Below are 13459 nucleotides of genomic sequence, written 5' to 3'. Positions count from 1 at the left end.
CCCAGTGTAAGGCTCCTGCGCTGTCTGCAGAGGTACGAGAGAGAACAAGGGCTGTACCCTCACTAATGCAGATCTATACGTACTTGTCTGAGGTGTTAGATTCTGTAGCTCAGTCTGACCCACTGTCCTGTAGTCACATCCCAATGTGAGGCTCCTGCGCTGTCTGCAAAGGTCAGAGAGAGAACAAGGGCTGTACCCTCTCTAATGCAGATCTATACGTACTTGTCTGAGGTGTTAGATTCTGTAGCTCAGTCTGACTCACTGTCCTGTAGTCACATCCCAGTGTGAGGCTCCTGCGCTGTCTGCAGAGGTCAGAGAGAGAACAAGGGCAGTATCCTCACTAATGCAGATCTATACGTACTTGTCTGAGGTGTTAGATTCTGTAGCTCAGTTTAGCCTGACTCACTGTCCTGTAGTCACATCCCAATGTGAGGCTCCTGCACTGTCTGCAGAGGTCAGAGAGAGAAAACAAGGGCTGTACCCTCTCTAATGCAGATCTATACGTACTTGTCTGAGGTGTTAGATTCTGTAGCTCAGTCTGACTCACTGTCCTGTAGTCACATCCCAGTGTAAGGCTCCTGCGCTGTCTGCAGAGGTCAGAGAGAGAACAAGGGCTGTACCCTCACTAATGCAGATCTATACGTACTTGTCTGAGGTGTTAGATTCTGTAGCTCAGTTTAGCCTGACTCACTGTCCTGTAGTCACATCCCAGTGTGAGGCTCCTGCGCTGTCTGCAGAGGTCAGAGAGAGAACAAGGGCTGTACCCTCGCTAATGCAGATCTATACGTACTTGTCTGAGGTGTTAGATTCTGTAGCTTAGTCTGACTCACTGTCCTGTAGTCACATCCCAATGTGAGGCTCCTGCACTGTCTGCAGAGGTCAGAGAGAGAAAACAAGGGCTGTACCCTCTCTAATGCAGATCTATACGTACTTGTCTGAGGTGTTAGATTCTGTAGCTCAGTCTGACTCACTGTCCTGTAGTCACATCCCAGTGTGAGGCTCCTGCGCTGTCTGCAGAGGTCAGAGAGAGAACACGGGCAGTATCCTCACTAATGCAGATCTATACGTACTTGTCTGAGGTGTTAGATTCTGTAGCTCAGTCTGACTCACTGTCCTGTAGTCACATCCCAGTGTGAGGCTCTTGCACTGTCTGCAGAGGTCAGAGAGAGAACAAGGGCTGTACCCTCACTAATGCAGATCTATACGTACTTGTCTGAGGTGTTAGATTCTGTAGCTCAGTCTGACTCACTGTCCTGTAGTCACATCCCAGTGTGAGGCTCTTGCACTGTCTGCAGAGGTCTGAGAGAGAACAAGGGCTGTACCCTCACTAATGCAGATCTATACGTACTTGTCTGATGTGTTAGATTCTCTAGCTTAGTCTGACTCACTGTCCTGTAGTCACATCCCAATGTGAGGCTCCTGCACTGTCTGCAGAGGTCAGAGAGAGAAAACAAGGGCTGTACCCTCTCTAATGCAGATCTATACGTACTTGTCTGAGGTGTTAGATTCTGTAGCTCAGTCTGACTCACTGTCCTGTAGTCACATCCCAGTGTAAGGCTCCTGCGCTGTCTGCAGAGGTACGAGAGAGAACAAGGGCTGTACCCTCACTAATGCAGATCTATACGTACTTGTCTGAGGTGTTAGATTCTGTAGCTCAGTTTAGCCTGACTCACTGTCCTGTAGTCACATCCCAGTGTGAGGCTCCTGCGCTGTCTGCAGAGGTCACAGAGAGAACAAGGGCTGTACCCTCGCTAATGCAGATCTATACTTACTTGTCTGAGGTGTTAGATTCTGTAGCTTAGTCTGACTCACTGTCCTGTAGTCACATCCCAATGTGAGGCTCCTGCACTGTCTGCAGAGGTCAGAGAGAGAAAACAAGGGCTGTACCCTCTCTAATGCAGATCTATACGTACTTGTCTGAGGTGTTAGATTCTGTAGCTCAGTCTGACTCACTGTCCTGTAGTCACATCCCAATGTGAGGCTCCTGCGCTGTCTGCAAAGGTCAGAGAGAGAACAAGGGCTGTACCCTCACTAATGCAGATCTATACGTACTTGTCTGAGGTGTTAGATTCTGTAGCTCAGTCTGACTCACTGTCCTGTAGTCACATCCCAGTGTGAGGCTCCTGCGCTGTCTGCAGAGGTCAGAGAGAGAACAAGGGCAGTATCCTCACTAATGCAGATCTATACGTACTTGTCTGAGGTGTTAGATTCTGTAGCTCAGTCTGACTCACTGTCCTGTAGTCACATCCCAGTGTGAGGCTCCTGCGCTGTCTGCAGAGGTCAGAGAGAGAACAAGGGCAGTATCCTCACTAATACAGATCTATACGTACTTGTCTGAGGTGTTAGATTCTGTAGCTCAGTCTGACTCGCTGTCCTGTAGTCACATCCCAGTGTGAGGCTCCTGCACTGTCTGCAGAGGTCAAAGAGAGAACAAGGGCTGTACCCTCACTAATGCAGATCTATACGTACTTGTCTGAGGTGTTAGATTCTGTAGCTCAGTCTGACTCACTGTCCTGTAGTCACATCCCAGTGTAAGGCTCCTGCGCTGTCTGCAGAGGTCAGAGAGAGAACAAGGGCTGTACCCTCACTAATGCAGATCTATACGTACTTGTCTGAGGTGTTAGATTCTGTAGCTCAGTCTGACTCACTGTGCTGTAGTCACATCCCAATGTGAGGCTCCTGCACTGTCTGCAGAGGTCAGAGAGAGAACAAGGGCTGTACCCTCACTAATGCAGATCTATACATACTTGTCTGAGGTGTTAGATTCTGTAGCTCAGTCTGACTCACTGTCCTGTAGTCACATCCCAGTGTGAGGCTCCTGCGCTGTCTGCAGAGGTCAGAGAGAGAACAAGGGCTGTATCCTCACTAATGCAGATCTATACGTACTTGTCTGAGGTGTTAGATTCTGTAGCTCAGTTTAGCCTGACTCACTGTCCTGTAGTCACATCCCAGTTTGAGGCTCCTGCACTGTCGCTCCTCTGAATGAGTAAAAGAAACAAGAGCTTGCAATGTCTTTCCCCTGAGTTCCTGTGCTTGGGAGGACATACTAAGAGTCATAGATCCATCCAGTTTTATAAACAATAAACTAAAGAAGGGGGAACTAACAGAACAATAATTGTTATGTATGGTGTAAATATTGTACATATTATATAGACTATACCCCAGGGGCTCAGGTAAATAACATATGTACAGATCTGGTTAGTAACCCTTGTATCCTGCTAACTAACTAGTGCTGCTGAATGAGTCTTATTTAGATCTTTAGATGATCATTGTCACGAAGCCCTTTCTTACTCTGTATTATTATCACTCTGGGGCATTACCTGTTGATCTATTTTTGTGATTGTTTGGGTAATATAGATATCTGATACAGCTGGATCTAGAACTAATAGCAATGGGAAGAACTACCGTATTTTATTTGTTTTTAAATCTGGTCCTTACACGTAACCCACAGGCTAGTAGTTGTAAAGCTTGTGCACTACCGTTATTGGCTTTATTGTTAGGTCTTGTGATAAATACATTCTGTAAATCAATTTTTATTTATTAAACTAATATTGCAGGTGTCTGTAAGTAGATGAGGCTTATTACCTGCTATACACAATGGGTTTCATTCCTTGTCCTTGAGGCTAATTACCTGCTATACACAATGGGTTTCATTCCTTGTTCTTGAGGCTTATTACCTGCTATACACAATGGGTTTCATTCCTTGTCCTTGAGGCTAATTACCTGCTATACACAATGGGTTTCATTCCTTGTTCTTGAGGCTTATTACCTGCTATACACAATGGGTTTCATTCCTTGTGCTTGAGGCTAATTACCTGCTATACACAATAGGTTTCATTCCTTGTTCTTGAGGGTTATTACCTGCTATACACAATGGGTTTCATTCCATGTCCTTGAGGTTTATTACCTGCTATACACAATGGGTTTCATTCCTTGTCCTTGAGACTTATTATCTGATATACACAATGGGTTTCATTCCTTGTTCTTGAGGCTTATTACCTGCTATACACAATGGGTTTTATTCTATGTCCTTGAGGCTTATTACCTGCTATACCCAATGGGTTTCATTCCTTGTTCTTGAAGCTTATTACCTGCTATACACAATGGGTTTCATTCCTTGTCCTTGAGGCTTATTACCTGCTATACACAATAGGTTTCATTCCTTGTGCTTGAGGCTAATTACCTGCTATACACAATGGGTTTCATTCCTTGTGCTTGAGGCTAATTACCTGCTATACACAATAGGTTTCATTCCTTGTTCTTGAGGGTTATTACCTGCTATACACAATGGGTTTCATTCCATGTCCTTGAGGTTTATTACCTGCTATACACAATGGGTTTCATTCCTTGTCCTTGAGACTTATTATCTGATATACACAATGGGTTTCATTCCTTGTTCTTGAGGCTTATTACCTGCTATACACAATGGGTTTTATTCTATGTCCTTGAGGCTTATTACCTGCTATACCCAATAGGTTTCATTCCTTGTCCTTGAGGCTTATTACCTGCTATACACAATGGGTTTCATTCCTTATCCTTGAGGCTTATTACCTGCTAGACACAATTGGTTTCATTCCATGTCCTTGAGGCTTATTATCTGCTATACACAATGGGTTTCATTCCATGTCCTTGAGGCTTATTACCTGCTATACACAATGGGTTTCATTCCTTGTCCTTGAGGCTTATTACCTGCTATACACAATGGGTTTCATTCATTGTCCTTGAGGCTTATTACCTGCTATGCACAATAGGTTTCATTCCTTGTCCTTGAGGCGTATTACCTGCTATACACAATGGGTTTCATTCCTTGTCCTTGAGGCTTATTACCTGCTATACACAATGGGTTTCATTCCTTGTCCTTGAGGCTTATTACCTGCTATACACAATGGGTTTCATTCCATGTGCTTGAGGCTTATTACCTGCTGTACACAATGGGTTTCATTCCATGTCATTGAGGCTTTTTACCTGCTATACACAATGGGTTTCATTCCATGTCATTGAGGCTTATTACCTGCTATACACAATGGGTTTCATGCCATATCCTTGAGGCTTATTACCTGCTATACACAATGGGTTTCATTCCATGTCCTTGAGGCTTATTACCTGCTATACACAATGGGTTTCATTCCATGTCCTTGAGGCTTATTACCTGCTATACACAATGGGTTTCATTCCTTGTCCTTGAGGGTTATTACCTGCTATACACAATGGGTTTCATTTATTGTCCTTGAGACTTATTACCTGCTATATACAATGGGTTTCATTCCATGTCATTGAGGCTTATTACCTGCTATACACAATGGGTTTCATTCCTTGTCCTTGAGGCTTATTACCTGCTATACACAATGGGTTTCATTCCTTGTCCTTGAGGCTTATTACCTGCTATACACAATGGGTTTCATTCCATGTCCTTGAGGCTTATTACCTGCTATACACAATGGGTTTCATTCCTTGTTCTTGAGGCTTATTACCTGCTATACACAATGGGTTTCATTCCTTGTCCTTGAGGCTTATTACCTGCTATACACAATGGGTTTCATTCCTTGTCCTTGAGGCTTATTACCTGCTATACACAATGGGTTTCATTCATTGTCCTTGAGGCTTATTACCTGCTATACACAATAGGTTTCATTCCTTGTCCTTGAGGCTTATTACCTGCTATACACAATGGGTTTCATTCCTTGTCCTTGAGGCTTATTACCTGCTATACACAATGGGTTTCATTCCTTGTCCTTGAGGCTTATTACCTGCTGTACACAATGGGTTTCATTCCATGTTCTTGAGGCTTATTACCTGCTGTACACAATGGGTTTCATTCCATGTCATTGAGGCTTATTACCTGCTATACACAATGGGTTTCATTCCATGTCATTGAGGCTTATTACCTGCCATACACAATGGGTTTCATGCCATATCCTTGAGGCTTATTACCTGCTATACACAATGGGTTTCATTCCATGTCCTTGAGGCTTATTACCTGCTATACACAATGGGTTTCATTCCATGTCCTTGAGGCTTATTACCTGCTATACACAATGGGTTTCATTCCTTGTCCTTGAGGGTTATTACCTGCTATACACAATGGGTTTCATTCCTTGTCCTTGAGGCTTATTACCTGCTATACACAATGGGTTTCATTCCTTGTCCTTGAGGCTTATTACCTGCTATACACAATGGGTTTCATTCCTTGTTCTTGAGGCTTATTACCTGCTATACACAATGGGTTTTACTCCATATCCTTGAGGCTTATTACCTGCTATACACAATGGGTTTCATTCCTTGTTCTTGAGGCTTATTACCTGCTATACACAATATGTTTCATTCCTTGTCCTTGAGGCTTATTACCTGCTATACACAATGGGTTTCATTCCTTTTCCTTGAGGCTTATTACCTGCTATACACAATGGGTTTCATTCCATGTCCTTGAGGCTTATTACCTGCTATACACAATGGGTTTCATTCCTTGTTCTTGAGGCTTATTACCTGCTATACACAATGGGTTTCATTCCTTGTTCTTGAGGCTTATTACCTGCTATACACAATGGGTTTCATTCCTTGTCCTTGAGGCTTATTACCTGCTATACACAATAGGTTTCATTCCTTGTCCTTGAGGCTTATTACCTGCTATACACAATGGGTTTCATTCCTTATCCTTGAGGCTTATTACCTGCTATACACAATTGGTTTCATTCCATGTCCTTGAGGCTTATTATCTGCTATACACAATGGGTTTCATTCCATGTCCTTGAGGCTTATTACCTGATATACACAATGGGTTTCATTCCTTGTCCTTGAGGCTTATTACCTGCTATACACAATGGGTTTCATTCATTGTCCTTGAGGCTTATTACCTGCTATGCACAATAGGTTTCATTCCTTGTCCTTGAGGCGTATTACCTGCTATACACAATAGGTTTCATTCCTTGTCCTTGAGGCTTATTACCTGCTATACACAATGGGTTTCATTCCTTGTCCTTGAGGCTTATTACCTGCTATACACAATGGGTTTCATTCCTTGTCCTTGAGGCTTATTACCTGCTGTACACAATGGGTTTCATTCCATGTGCTTGAGGCTTATTACCTGCTGTACACAATGGGTTTCATTCCATGTCATTGAGGCTTATTACCTGCTATACACAATGGGTTTCATTCCATGTCATTGAGGCTTATTACCTGCTATACACAATGGGTTTCATGCCATGTCCTTGAGGCTTATTACCTGCTATACACAATGGGTTTCATGCCATGTCCTTGAGGCTTATTACCTGCTATACACAATGGGTTTCATTCCTTGTCCTTGAGGGTTATTACCTGCTATACACAATGGGTTTCATTTATTGTCCTTGAGACTTATTACCTGCTATATACAATGGGTTTCATTCCATGTCATTGAGGCTTATTGCCTGCTATACACAATGGGTTTCATTCCTTGTCCTTGAGGCTTATTACCTGCTATACACAATGGGTTTCATTCCTTGTCCTTGAGGCTTATTACCTGCTATACACAATTGGTTTCATTCCATGTCCTTGAGGCTTATTACCTGCTATACACAATGGGTTTCATTCCTTGTTCTTGAGGCTTATTACCTGCTATACACAATGGGTTTCATTCCTTGTCCTTGAGGCTTATTACCTGCTATACACAATGGGTTTCATTCCTTGTCCTTGAGGCTTATTACCTGCTATACACAATGGGTTTCATTCCATGTCCTTGAGGCTTATTACCTGCTATACACAATGGGTTTCATTCCATGTCCTTGAGGCTTATTACCTGCTATACACAATGGGTTTCATTCCTTGTCCTTGAGGGTTATTACCTGCTATACACAATGGGTTTCATTCCTTGTCCTTGAGGCTTATTACCTGCTATACACAATGGGTTTCATTCCTTGTCCTTGAGGCTTATTACCTGCTATACACAATGGGTTTCATTCCTTGTTCTTGAGGCTTATTACCTGCTATACACAATGGGTTTTACTCCATATCCTTGAGGCTTATTACCTGCTATACACAATGGGTTTCATTCCTTGTTCTTGAGGCTTATTACCTGCTATACACAATGGGTTTCATTCCTTGTCCTTGAGGCTTATTACCTGCTATACACAATGGGTTTCATTCCTTGTCCTTGAGGCTTATTACCTGCTATACACAATATGTTTCATTCCTTGTCCTTGAGGCTTATTACCTGCTATACACAATGGGTTTCATTCCTTTTCCTTGAGGCTTATTACCTGCTATACACAATGGGTTTCATTCCATGTCCTTGAGGCTTATTACCTGCTATACACAATGGGTTTCATTCCTTGTTCTTGAGGCTTATTACCTGCTATACACAATGGGTTTCATTCCTTGTCCTTGAGGCTTATTACCTGCTATACACAATGGGTTTCATTCCTTGTCCTTGAGGCTTATTACCTGCTATACACAATGGGTTTCATTCCTTGTTCTTGAGGCTTATTACCTGCTATACACAATGGGTTTTACTCCATATCCTTGAGGCTTATTACCTGCTATACACAATGGGTTTCATTCCTTGTTCTTGAGGCTTATTACCTGCTATACACAATGGGTTTCATTCCTTGTCCTTGAGGCTTATTACCTGCTATACACAATGGGTTTCATTCCTTGTCCTTGAGGCTTATTACCTGCTGTACACAATGGGTTTCATTCCATGTTCTTGAGGCTTATTACCTGCTGTACACAATGGGTTTCATTCCATGTCATTGAGGCTTATTACCTGCTATACACAATGGGTTTCATTCCATGTCATTGAGGCTTATTACCTGCTATACACAATGGGTTTCATTCCATATCATTGAGGCTTATTACCTGCTATACACAATGGGTTTCATTCCATGTCCTTGAGGCTTATTACCTGCTATACACAATGGGTTTCATTCCTTGTCCTTGAGGGTTATTACCTGCTATATACAATGGGTTTCATTTATTGTCCTTGAGACTTATTACCTGCTATATACAATGGGTTTCAATCCATGTCATTGAGGCTTATTACCTGCTATACACAATGGGTTTCATTCCTTGTCCTTGAGGCTTATTACCTGCTATACACAATGGGTTTCATTCCTTGTCCTTGAGGCTTATTACCTGCTATACACAATGGGTTTCATTCCATGTCCTTGAGGCTTATTACCTGCTATACACAATGGGTTTCATTCCTTGTTCTTGAGGCTTATTACCTGCTATACACAATGGGTTTCATTCCTTGTCCTTAAGGCTTATTACCTGCTATACACAATGGGTTTCATTCCTTGTTCTTGAGGCTTATTACCTGCTATACACAATGGGTTTTACTCCATATCCTTGAGGCTTATTACCTGCTATACACAATGGGTTTCATTCCTTGTTCTTGAGGCTTATTACCTGCTATACACAATGGGTTTCATTCCTTGTCCTTGAGGCTTATTACCTGCTATACACAATGGGTTTCATTCCTTGTCCTTGAGGCTTATTACCTGCTATACACAATATGTTTCATTCCTTGTCCTTGAGGCTTATTACCTGCTATACACAATGGGTTTCATTCCTTTTCCTTGAGGCTTATTACCTGCTATACACAATGGGTTTCATTCCATGTCCTTGAGGCTTATTACCTGCTATACACAATGGGTTTCATTCCTTGTTCTTGAAGCTTATTACCTGCTATACACAATGGGTTTCATTCCTTGTCCTTGAGGCTTATTACCTGCTATACACAATGGGTTTCATTCCTTGTCCTTGAGGCTTATTACCTGCTATACACAAAGGGTTTCATTCCTTGTTCTTGAGGCTTATTACCTGCTATACACAATGGGTTTCATTCCTTGTTCTTGAGGCTTATTACCTGCTATACACAATGGGTTTCATTCCTTGTCCTTGAGGCTTATTACCTGCTATACACAATGGGTTTCATTCCTTGTCCTTGAGGCTTATTACCTGCTGTACACAATGGGTTTCATTCCATGTCATTGAGGCTTATTACCTGCTGTACACAATGGGTTTCATTCCATGTCATTGAGGCTTATTACCTGCTATACACAATGGGTTTCATTCCATGTCATTGAGGCTTATTACCTGCTATACACAATGGGTTTCATTCCATATCATTGAGGCTTATTACCTGCTATACACAATGGGTTTCATTCCATGTCCTTGAGGCTTATTACCTGCTATACACAATGGGTTTCATTCCTTGTCCTTGAGGCTTATTACCTGCTATACACAATGGGTTTCATTCCTTGTCCTTGAGGCTTATTACCTGCTATACACAATTGGTTTCATTCCATGTCCTTGAGGCTTATTACCTGCTATACACAATGGGTTTCATTCCTTGTTCTTGAGGCTTATTACCTGCTATACACAATGGGTTTCATTCCTTGTCCTTGAGGCTTATTACCTGCTATACACAATGGGTTTCATTCCTTGTCCTTGAGGCTTATTACCTGCTATACACAATGGGTTTCATTCCATGTCCTTGAGGCTTATTACCTGCTATACACAATGGGTTTCATTCCATGTCCTTGAGGCTTATTACCTGCTATACACAATGGGTTTCATTCCTTGTCCTTGAGGGTTATTACCTGCTATACACAATGGGTTTCATTCCTTGTCCTTGAGGCTTATTACCTGCTATACACAATGGTTTCATTCCTTGTCCTTGAGGCTTATTACCTGCTATACACAATGGGTTTCATTCCTTGTTCTTGAGGCTTATTACCTGCTATACACAATGGGTTTTACTCCATATCCTTGAGGCTTATTACCTGCTATACACAATGGGTTTCATTCCTTGTCCTTGAGGCTTATTACCTGCTATACACAATGGGTTTCATTCCTTGTCCTTGAGGCTTATTACCTGCTATACACAATGGGTTTCATTCCTTGTCCTTGAGGCTTATTACCTGCTATACACAATATGTTTCATTCCTTGTCCTTGAGGCTTATTACCTGCTATACACAATGGGTTTCATTCCTTTTCCTTGAGGCTTATTACCTGCTATACACAATGGGTTTCATTCCATGTCCTTGAGGCTTATTACCTGCTATACACAATGGGTTTCATTCCTTGTTCTTGAGGCTTATTACCTGCTATACACAATGGGTTTCATTCCTTGTCCTTGAGGCTTATTACCTGCTATACACAATGGGTTTCATTCCTTGTCCTTGAGGCTTATTACCTGCTATACACAATGGGTTTCATTCCTTGTTCTTGAGGCTTATTACCTGCTATACACAATGGGTTTTACTCCATATCCTTGAGGCTTATTACCTGCTATACACAATGGGTTTCATTCCTTGTTCTTGAGGCTTATTACCTGCTATACACAATGGGTTTCATTCCTTGTCCTTGAGGCTTATTACCTGCTATACACAATGGGTTTCATTCCTTGTCCTTGAGGCTTATTACCTGCTGTACACAATGGGTTTCATTCCATGTTCTTGAGGCTTATTACCTGCTGTACACAATGGGTTTCATTCCATGTCATTGAGGCTTATTACCTGCTATACACAATGGGTTTCATTCCATGTCATTGAGGCTTATTACCTGCTATACACAATGGGTTTCATTCCATATCATTGAGGCTTATTACCTGCTATACACAATGGGTTTCATTCCATGTCCTTGAGGCTTATTACCTGCTATACACAATGGGTTTCATTCCTTGTCCTTGAGGGTTATTACCTGCTATATACAATGGGTTTCATTTATTGTCCTTGAGACTTATTACCTGCTATATACAATGGGTTTCAATCCATGTCATTGAGGCTTATTACCTGCTATACACAATGGGTTTCATTCCTTGTCCTTGAGGCTTATTACCTGCTATACACAATGGGTTTCATTCCTTGTCCTTGAGGCTTATTACCTGCTATACACAATGGGTTTCATTCCATGTCCTTGAGGCTTATTACCTGCTATACACAATGGGTTTCATTCCTTGTTCTTGAGGCTTATTACCTGCTATACACAATGGGTTTCATTCCTTGTCCTTAAGGCTTATTACCTGCTATACACAATGGGTTTCATTCCTTGTTCTTGAGGCTTATTACCTGCTATACACAATGGGTTTTACTCCATATCCTTGAGGCTTATTACCTGCTATACACAATGGGTTTCATTCCTTGTTCTTGAGGCTTATTACCTGCTATACACAATGGGTTTCATTCCTTGTCCTTGAGGCTTATTACCTGCTATACACAATGGGTTTCATTCCTTGTCCTTGAGGCTTATTACCTGCTATACACAATATGTTTCATTCCTTGTCCTTGAGGCTTATTACCTGCTATACACAATGGGTTTCATTCCTTTTCCTTGAGGCTTATTACCTGCTATACACAATGGGTTTCATTCCATGTCCTTGAGGCTTATTACCTGCTATACACAATGGGTTTCATTCCTTGTTCTTGAGGCTTATTACCTGCTATACACAATGGGTTTCATTCCTTGTCCTTGAGGCTTATTACCTGCTATACACAATGGGTTTCATTCCTTGTCCTTGAGGCTTATTACCTGCTATACACAAAGGGTTTCATTCCTTGTTCTTGAGGCTTTTTTACCTGCTATACACAATGGGTTTCATTCCTTGACCTTGAGGCTTATTACCTGCTATACACAATAGGTTTCATTCCATGTTCTTGAGGCTTATTACCTGCTATACACAATGGGTTTCATTCCTTGTCCTTGAGGCTTATTACCTGCTATACACAATGGGCTTCATTCCTTGTCCTTGAGGCTTATTACCTGCTATACACAATGGGTTTCATTCCATGTTCTTGAGGCTTATTATCTGCTATACACAATGGGTTTCATTCTATGTCCTTGAGGCTTATTACCTGCTATACACAATGGGTTTCTTTCCATGTCCTTGAGGCTTATTACCTGCTATACACAATGGGTTTCATTCCTTGTCCTTGAGGCTTATTACCTGCTATACACAATGGGTTTCATTCCATGTCCTTGAGGCTTATTACCTGCTGTACACAATGGGTTTTCATTACATTTTGTCCTTTTTTTACAGAGAATTTAGAGGTGAAGTCAGAGCCAGAAGAGCTGGATATTGAGGATCATATGACCATTAATATTGTGACAGTTGGATCTCCAGATGATGGTGAGCACCTATTTTTGGACTTTAGTGCTGTCCTTTTATCAGTACCTATTAAAGTGTTTGTAAACTTTGTTTAAACGCTATGCTGGGTGTGAACTATCTTTCCAAATTAATGTCACTTTCATTCATAAGTTTAATTTTCTATATTATTTGGCCAAATTGATATGTTTTTGTGATCCTAATAGTATATGTAAGAAACTGTCCTTTTAAGATCTGAGTTTGTTAGGCTATTGCAGCTAGGGATGGAACGACAACTACAATTTTTTGGCACCAGGACCGTCTATTGAGTAGGTCCACTATGGAGTTCAGCTGTCAGAACTTTAGAACGCATCCAACTCACCACAAGTTAGTGATTC

At 41.7% G+C, this 13459-nt stretch overlaps 1 protein-coding gene across 1 annotated transcript in view; it reads left to right on the top strand.

Moving 5' to 3' along the window:
* The window catches only part of LOC128659715 (zinc finger protein OZF), a 50766-nt gene that overhangs the window by 25664 nt on the left and 11643 nt on the right, over positions 1-13459 (top strand). The window contains exon 5 of the mRNA XM_053713289.1: positions 13017-13106. Coding sequence (XP_053569264.1) covers positions 13017-13106 — 90 coding nt within the window. The remainder of the gene's footprint in view (positions 1-13016; positions 13107-13459) is intronic.

This window comes from Bombina bombina, chromosome 5, assembly GCF_027579735.1.
Source record: "Bombina bombina isolate aBomBom1 chromosome 5, aBomBom1.pri, whole genome shotgun sequence".
NCBI classification, from domain to species: domain Eukaryota; kingdom Metazoa; phylum Chordata; class Amphibia; order Anura; family Bombinatoridae; genus Bombina; species Bombina bombina.
The sequence above is the reverse complement of the archived record's forward strand: the minus strand, read 5'-3'. Positions and strand labels throughout refer to the sequence as shown.